This window comes from Panthera leo, chromosome F3, assembly GCF_018350215.1.
Source record: "Panthera leo isolate Ple1 chromosome F3, P.leo_Ple1_pat1.1, whole genome shotgun sequence".
NCBI lineage: Eukaryota > Metazoa > Chordata > Mammalia > Carnivora > Felidae > Panthera > Panthera leo.
Window position 1 is genome coordinate 6,474,628 of NC_056696.1, and position 8,545 is coordinate 6,483,172.

The 8,545-nt window shown below is 50.1% G+C and overlaps 1 protein-coding gene across 1 annotated transcript; it reads right to left on the reverse strand.

Moving 5' to 3' along the window:
• Window positions 1–703: 703 nt before the first annotated feature.
• On the reverse strand, window positions 704–8,333 carry ZBTB18 (zinc finger and BTB domain containing 18). Its single transcript, XM_042925582.1, has 2 exons — window positions 8,257–8,333; window positions 704–3,371 (listed from the first exon to the last, which is right to left on the reverse strand). The coding sequence occupies exon 2, from the start codon at window positions 3,355–3,357 to the stop codon at window positions 1,789–1,791; it is 1,569 nt and encodes a 522-aa protein (XP_042781516.1). The 5' UTR covers window positions 3,358–3,371; window positions 8,257–8,333; the 3' UTR covers window positions 704–1,788.
• Window positions 8,334–8,545: the final 212 nt, after the last annotated feature.

The following is an 8,545-nucleotide window of genomic DNA, read 5'->3' on the forward strand; positions in this document are numbered from 1 at the left end:
CCAAAACAGTCCAGCAACACACAATGGAGTTTTCCATTCAGTATCTTAAGCACAAAAATAGGCTATGTTTACAGTAGTTAAGGCGATCAAATTTTAAACAAAAGCAATTAAAAAAAAAAAAAGGGAAAAACAGCAAACGTTTTCCATGCTACTCCCATAGACCTTATTTGTAAGTGCAAGACAGGAAAACAAACACTGTGCAAAATGCTTTTGCCCTGCGCGCTGGTCATTAAAAACCACACGTCGGGCTGCAGCCTGTGCTGCGTGATACACATAGTCTACTAACCCCCTTCCCCACCTTCCCCACGTCAATCAAGGCAGGCCAGTCCTTTCAGCCCGGGGCTTTTTCAGTCCATAGAATCTTTTCATGAGTTGGGGTGGGGGTGGGGGTGGGTGTTGGGGGGGGGGGGGGATGATGAAGGAGGGGAGGGAGGGAGGGTTAAGGAAGAAGGGGAGAAAAAGAAAGGGGAGCCAAAAAAAAAAACCCAAAAACAAAAATAAAAAAAAAGAGAGAATGACCTATTGTCAATTTGTGCAGTAGTTATTCTAAAAATGCTCCACTGGGTAAATGTGTACCCCTAAACTTTGAGCTGGCATGGGTTCTGTGCAATCAGAAGTCTGTTACAAATGCACACTGCACATGCAAATCTTTAAGCCGTTTGTAAACATTTATATTTTCCTTGTTATGTAGCGAAGTTATCAATTTGCAGCTTAAGTTTTTATTCAGCTTAACAGTTTCAACTTAAAGACAGTGGGAAAGTCAATTTAAATTATATAAAATAAAAATAAAAACAGTGCATTTACGTTCTTCATAACACCAGGTTTTTTTTTCCCCAAACGGTGCTATTTTGTTTTTCTAAGGAAATTAAATAATTTTAAACTCACTCGTTAAAGTTATACAATGCAAACAAAGACAAAAAATATATTGAAACTCATGCATTTCTGTAGCGTTAATATTTACTTTTCAAGACTCAACTAAGAGCATCAACACAACCTGTCAAGTTCTTTGACACCCCCCCCAGCCCGTGTAATCAATTACAGTATACAAGAACAGTAATTCACATTTTTCAACACACAGTTCAACACTGCTGGAGCTGCAGTATCCTTTTCCATCCCAAGCAAACCTTCACAAAGACAGCGTCCCAGTGAGCCCAGTGTACTTTCCGCATTTCTCTCATTGGGAACCGTCAGGAAACCAGAAGTTGCCACAGAAAGTTTTAAGTCAACTGCTTGTTTAAAAATAGATAATCCAGCATCTCAGAAATCTCCCATTTGGGTCTAAAAGCATTCAGGTTTCCAACAGCCAGAAAAGATTCATGCAATTTGTGACATATAGAGAGGCTAATAAAACTGGAGGGGATCTCTACTCCGAAACAAAACAAAACAAAACAAAAACAAAGTGGAAAAAGAGAAAGAGAGAGAGAGAGAGAGAGAGAGAGCGAGAGCGAGAGCTCAGAAGACAATGCAGTGTCGACAAAATGAAGCCCTGTGAAAGCATCTTGTGATAGGACGACCTGTTTCAAAGGTTCTTATTGGCTTCCTCCCCCTGCCCCCTCGAAAGAAAAGGCCCTCTCTAGTCTCCGACTTGCTCCAGAGTCTCTTTTACCAGAATGCTAAATTAGCGAGAGTCTCATGCTACTCTAAAGTGCAAAACCGAGTCAACACCCCGACGTCTTAGTTCCAGGAAACAAGGCTGCTTTTAGACCGTACCACAACTAGATAGAGATCTATGTATATATATGTACGTGTCGATATATATATTATTTATAGAGAGAGAGGGATAGAAAATTATTTCCAGAGTTCTTGAGAGCTATCTTCTAAGGTCCAGTCTCTGACCGCGGGCAAGCTCAGGGCCTCGCTTTTGACAGACAAGGAGTTCACCAACTCACAGTGGAACTTGCGGATGTGTCTGTACAGGTCCCCCGACTGCGTGAACCTGCGCTCGCACCACTTGCAGGCGTGCGGCTTCTCGCGCGTGTGCACCACGGCGTGGCGGCTCAGGTTGTGCGAGTACTGGAAGCTCTTGCCGCACTGCGTGCACGTGTAGGGCTTCTCGCCCGAGTGGGTCCGCTCGTGGCGCTTGAGCGTGTACATGCACGAGAAAGTCTTGCCGCACAGCGAGCAGGTGGGCACGTTGACGTCGGCGGCCGGCTTGCCGCGCAGCCCGTCCTGCTCGCGGAAGTGCGTGCTCAGGTGGATCTGCAGGATGTGCGGGCTCGGGAAGACCTTGTTGCACAGCGGGCACATGAAGATCTGGCCGGCCGGGCTCAGGATGTTGGACACGTAGGGCAGCAGGCCGCCGTCCACGGCCGCCTCGGCCGGGCCGCGCTCGTGCTCCGGGCTCAGCATCTCGTCGTCGCTGGCCTTGTCCTCGCGCTCCAGCTCCCTCAACACCGAGTCCTCCCGCAGCGGAGCCAGGTGCGCCGGCTCGTACGGCCCGCGGGCGTTAGCGCCCCCGCTCTCTTTCGCGGCGCTATGCTCCATGTCATAGTCATTAGCGCCCACCTCGCCCTCCTCACACGGAGCCTCTTTCTCCACCTTCACCTGCACCAGGTTGCTTCTCAGCACGTCCTGTGAAGAGAAATAAGAGCTGTTCAGATTTTCAACTCCTGACAGGCTGGACTTGACAGACAGGTCCAGCACACAGTCAACATCTGCCGAATCCCTCACGGAGGCGACAGACCTCTGGGACAAAGACTCTGTGGAGCTGCAGGGGCTGGCCACTGTTTTTCCAGCTGCCGCGGCGTGTGGCTCTGCGTCCCCGCCGGCCGGGGGCAGGCCCGCCGAGTCCGAGGGCAGGCGCATCCACATGTTGCCGGGCTCGGCCGCCAAGTCCCTTTTGCCGGGCAGGAGGGTCAGCTTGTCGTCCTCGCCGTCGTCCTCGTCGCTGGGCAGGTCGCCCGCCATGTGGCTGCTGCCGTCCGAGAGGCTCTCGACTTTGTCCGAGCAGCTGGAGGCGTCCTCCTCCTTCTTGGTGCTGTCCGCCTCGGTGGTGGCTTTCTCCTTCAGCTTCTTCTTGCACACTTTGACGATGTCGTACATGTGGAGGTAACTGGCAGCTGCGAGCACGTCTTCAATGGGCAAGTCTTTGAACTGGAGTTTCCCTTCGTACATGAATTCAAGCAGGAGCGCGAAAGCCGGGGCTGTAACAATGTCGCTGTTCAGATGAACAATGTCCCTTTTGTCCAGCTGGTCCTTGTAAAAGAGGTGGAAGTACATGCTGCACGAAGCCAGCACAGCTCGGTGCGCGCGGAACTGGGCATCTCCCACCAGGACGGTGCAGTCACAAAGGAAGCCCTGGTGCCTCTGCTCGCTCAGACACTGCAGCAAATGTCTACTGTGGTCTGGGAACTCCATGCTGTCTTCATAACCTGGGGACAGAGACAGTCCTCGTGAGAGCCTGCTCAGGAACAACTTTCCGCCGCCCGGGTCCCCGTTACCAACAAAAAAAAAAAAAAAAAAAGAGAGATAATGACAGTGATTCGGCTTGGGCCGCCGAGGTACCCGTCCCTGCATTTTAATCAGGCTCATGACCCGAGGACGACCAGACCAGACCGCACGCACGAAACCCAAACGCGAGAAGGAAAAACGTACCCTTTCCCAACTCCCTTACCCCAGCCCAACAGTCCCTGACGCATCCCCACCTTCCTGGAACTTTCCGGCAAGTTTTAAAAGCCTTCTGTTTCACTACTGGCCCTTATTGAGAGTGAGAATTTACATCTCTTTCAGGAGAAGTGAACCTACTCATCAAATTATGTCCTACGAAACCTGCAACAGCTCGTAGAGCGAACAAAGAAAAGTCCCAAACACATTCTGGAAGATTCAGAAAACTTGTTCAACCATCCTTTTTTATTCCATTACTTTTGATACATGACTGCGCTTAGAAAGCACAATTTTAACACACACGCACTGGCTGAATCAAGGGGAAAAAAGTGAAATCGCATAATTAGCCCAGAAATTAGCAAACAACTCACTTTTAAAGTCAGAGTGTTACAACAACAAAAGCCCTGTGTATAAAAACAGATGTTAACGCCTTAGGATTTGCAGGTAGAGCCCACGTGTACAAGAGATCAGAAAGAACTACACCAACAGATGGAAAAGATCATCTTTACTATGAACAAATCCAAATATTTTTTAAGTGAATGGAGGGGGGGGAAAAAAAGTAGTATTTCTTTGTAAAAATCTGTACATCTAGGATATGAGGAACCAGAAGGGCTTCCCTTCACTCTGAAAATTCTCACCTAAACTTTGATCCGTTGCAAAGCAAATGAATTCCATATTAAAATGATTTCAAACTTTTAAATAAAGGCGTATTGTATTCAAATGAAACTCCAAAGCTTTACAGGTTCAACATTCCCCCCCCACCACCCAAAAAAAAAAAAAAAAAGGCCTTACTAGAAAAAGAGAAACTATTTTTTTCTGACTCTGCCTTACCTCATTCAACAGAAAATACTTTGTTTCAATAAAACTTGATATATTTTGTTCTCTCACTAGCTTCTATTCTCTCAAATATGCATCGTTGCCCTTGTTTTCTGGTGAAGGAGGGTGAAATGGAGGGGGAGCAAAGGCGAGGAGGTACAAAGGGTCAAAATTCAACTGTAAAATTCAACTCCTTAAAAAAAAAAAAAAGAAAAAAAAATCAAGAAAACCCGACTTCCCTTTTCCTATGACCAGAAGCAAGGTTCCACACCAACCAGCTCAGAAAGTACATTTGGGGAACGGATACATGGTAATTTAATATTCAGAAATTACCTCCCTGCTTTTTCTACACTTTGCCCAAGATGGGCTAAAAGTTTCATCCTAGCCCCCAAATGCGTTCCGCACGACGCCCCAGCTAGAATACACCAAGATTTACAATACAATCACTTTGAGTGCTCCACAGCTAACATCAATCCTAATCCTTGAGAGGGCTAAAAATAAAGATTGGAGGGCAGCTCACAAGGTAGCCGTGATCAAATTAGGAGGCTGACAGGACAGAGAGGGACGAAGAAGGAAGCTTATAAACATCTGATCCAGCTGACTGTGGCCATATGGCAGCTGCTGCCGAGATAAAGAGATTAAGAATGGAGGAGTGCGATTACAGCTGTCTGGCCAATTCAGGCAGCTCAAATCTACAAGTTCTAAATTAGTCGCTAACACAAAAACTCCTGCAAATAATTATTGTTATGCTGAAATAAAAGATCTCTTAAATATATATTTGAAAGAGAAATGAGGAAACCAGTCAAACTATTCTCCTGGGGACAAAAGTTTTTTTTTTCCCCCTTTTTAAAAAACCTTCGGTTTCAAAAGCACTTACAGCTGTATGTTTCAGTAGTGCTGCTGAATGTTTTTGAAGAATAAAGTTTCAGAGTGGAATTAATTACACAACAATCTAGCTTCTTAACTAGAATAATCTTCTCATATAAGTTTGATCGCTGGATTCCAGGCAGTTTACTATTTCTCTCCCCCACTACCCCAAAAGCAAAAGGAGCCTAAATCGCAGTGAACAGAAAAAAGCATTCTAATCCAAAGTGATCTCAAAAAGCAACATTTCAAAGCCTTTCTTAGCATTTCAAAACTTGAAATATTTCTGTGTATAAAAGTTATTTACTTGCTCGAGCAAAAGGGATAAAAATTAAAACTAAACGAGCCCAAGACTTTCAACTCCAACAAGATGTTCATTTAATACTCGATTTCATATATTATTCCTAAACTGGGTTAGAAAAGTAATGTGATTTTTTTTAATTAAATAAACAAAACACCAAAACAGAAATATGCTCAATCTAATCTCTTGCTACTCCTACCTTTAGGACACATAAACCTGATTAAGTCCTTTCCTCTGAGTCTCGCTGGCTCCAGGTCTGTTACATCGGTGGAAAAAAAGCAGACTAAGAGAGACAGATGCAAAGTGGAGATGATGTTAGAGAGGAACGAGATACCTTCTCCACCACAGATCCGCACACACTAACTCCCTGTCTGTGTGTTAGAATAAAAGGCTGAGGGATGGCAGGCTGTCAGCTGCTCTGACATCATGTTCAGATGGAAATGCTACCTCCAGCTGTGCTCCTTTTAATGCCATATGCTACTCCTCTACACTCCTGCCACCAGCTTTTTCTTAGGAGAACTTTTCTCTTCTGTTAGTATAAACAAAATACTTCAAAGTCTCCCTTTTTTTCCCCCAAACTTTCTAACAGAAGAAATTGAAAAACTCAGCATATGGAGTTCTACTGTATTTATGGAATAGCAACACTTCTGTCTTAAGTTGGTGGACTGGCTTACATACTGACAGCACACTCAAGCCACGGTGCTATTCAGGAAATCCAGATTCACTTTTATTCAACTCCAACGTTTAGTTTCAAAGGCAGCTTAGGGATATTTTTAAACCAACCCAATTGACATCTCCAGTCCCATTTCGACATTATTATGGCACTTTCATATTTTCCCCCTGCCGAGATCATGGCATACGTGTCTCAGGAGGGTGGAAGACTATTCAGAACTACTGCTCCAGCCTGGTTCACCTTCTTATTCCCCTCTTATTTAACTATTTATCTCCAGCTTCCCTCTCAACGCAATTTCTCACACTGCCAGTTCATGCAAATTTCAAGTCTCGGTATCAACGTGGTGAAACTGCACTTTCTGAAATCCTGGAAAGTACTTCGGTTCAATGAGACAAATTAATAAACGGTCACAACCTGCTACCACCACTTAACGTGAACGCTGCACCTGCGTATCTGATCCGCCTCCCGGCTCAGAAAAAGCAGAACTTTGTCTTCCCCTTGATCTGTGTCCCATAACAATCTCTTTTTGGGTCACTCTGTAATGTTTCGTGATCACAAGAAAACCTTTCAGAAAGGAGGTGGGGGGGGGGAGCAGGTTGAGTAAGTTTGGGAACTTTTTAGCTAGACTTTGTGGGTCTTTACTAATGGCTGATGAAATCGTAAGGTAACCCGGGCTGGGCCGACCAGTGCCCTGCAAGGTGCTGCGACATCTGTGAATGTCAAATACATCTCCACAGACTCCCGGGAGGGTGAGGAGTAGAACAGGCCTGAGGCGCAAGTGTCGCAGCCCTGCCTGGTGATCAGCACTCCGTTCTCATTAGGAAACCGCGGCAGAGTTAAAGAGTAACAAAACCCAACGTCTCGGTCCTGTCCTTCTCGCTCTGCCAAAGTCACAAACCTAACTTTCTCTAACTTCGCGGGGAATGACAGAATGACGAACGCCTATGCCAGGAGGCACCCTTCGCAGCTAAATTCCTTCTCAGCCACACAGCCTCTACTCCACAAATGCCCTCGCCCCATTCCAATATATCAGACATTAATCACCCCATTTACCCAGTGGGGTGGGGGGTGAGTGACAGTTTAATGAGTCCCAAGCACCGCAATGGGCCAGCGACTCCCACCCCACAAATCAACCCCTTCACGTCTTGCTACCGCGGGGTCCAGAGAGGTTTTGTGGGGTTGGGTTTTTGTTTTTCCAAGAGGTGGGGGCGAGGGTGCGGGGGTAAGAAATGCAAATGTCCACGTAGTTGGCCGTGCATAAAACACACGGGGAAAGAGGAAGGTTAAACCACAGGGAAGGAGGAGGAGGGCGGAGAGCCGGTGCAGCAGGAAAACACCTTAAACAACAGACGAGAAAACAGACCCGGGTCACGGCAACAACAAAAGAAAAGTCGTAAGAAGCAGCCCGCGGGAGGAGGGTGGCTGCCACCGCTTCCCCGACGCCGCGGCGCGCGAGCCCCCGGGGCCTCCCGGCAACTGCACCAGCCCGGGAGGGGCCCCTCCCCCGCCGGCCCCCTCCCCCCCCCGCCCCCCCGCGGGCGCCACTGCAGCTGCACCGGTCCCCGGAGCCGCGGCCGTCCCGGGCGCCGCTGCAGCTGCGGCGGCTCCCAAGCCCCCCTCCCCCAGCCCGCCGCCCTCCGCACCCGGGAGGCGCCGCCGCAGCTGCACCGGCCGGGAGCCCGCCCCGCGCCGCAGCTGCACCGGCCGGGGGTGGGAGGGGGGGGGGCGCGGAGCGGGCGAGCCCGCACCCCGCCCGACCCCGCAGCTGCGGCGGCCCCGTCCCCGCGCCCGGCCTCCCGCAGCTGCGCCGCCCCCCGCCGCCCCAGCCGCTCCAAGCACACAAACTAACTCCACTCGCGGGGGCGCCCCCGGCCCGGCCCGCCCTCCGCCCGCCCCGGCCCCGCCGGCCGGGGCCGCACAGCTGGCGCCCCCCGCCCGCCAGGGGGCCGCGCGCGGAGGGGGCGCCGGGTCAGGGGCCGGGGCGGGCGCCGGGACTCACACGGAGCGGCCCTAAGTCACCGCGTCCCCGCCGCCGCCGCCGCGTCCTCCGCCTCCTCCTCCTCCTCCTCCCGGCCGCCGCCGCCGCCGCCGCCGCCGGACTTGGTGGGCTTCCTCCTCCTCTTGCCCCCCTCCCTCCCGGCCCCCCCGCCCCCCAATCCCGGCTCCGTCGCCCGCTCCCCCCTGCCCCCTCCCTCCCTCCCGCCCACCCCCGCTGGCAGCCGGAGGAGCGCGGCGGAGCGAAGAGGGCCCCACTCTCAACGGCTCCCCATGGCAGCAGCCCAGCGGCG

Coding starts and splice junctions, on each gene's coding strand:
- ZBTB18 (XM_042925582.1), bottom strand. CDS start 3,357: ATGGAGTTCCCAGACCACAGTAGACATTTGCTGCAGTGTCTGAGCGAG.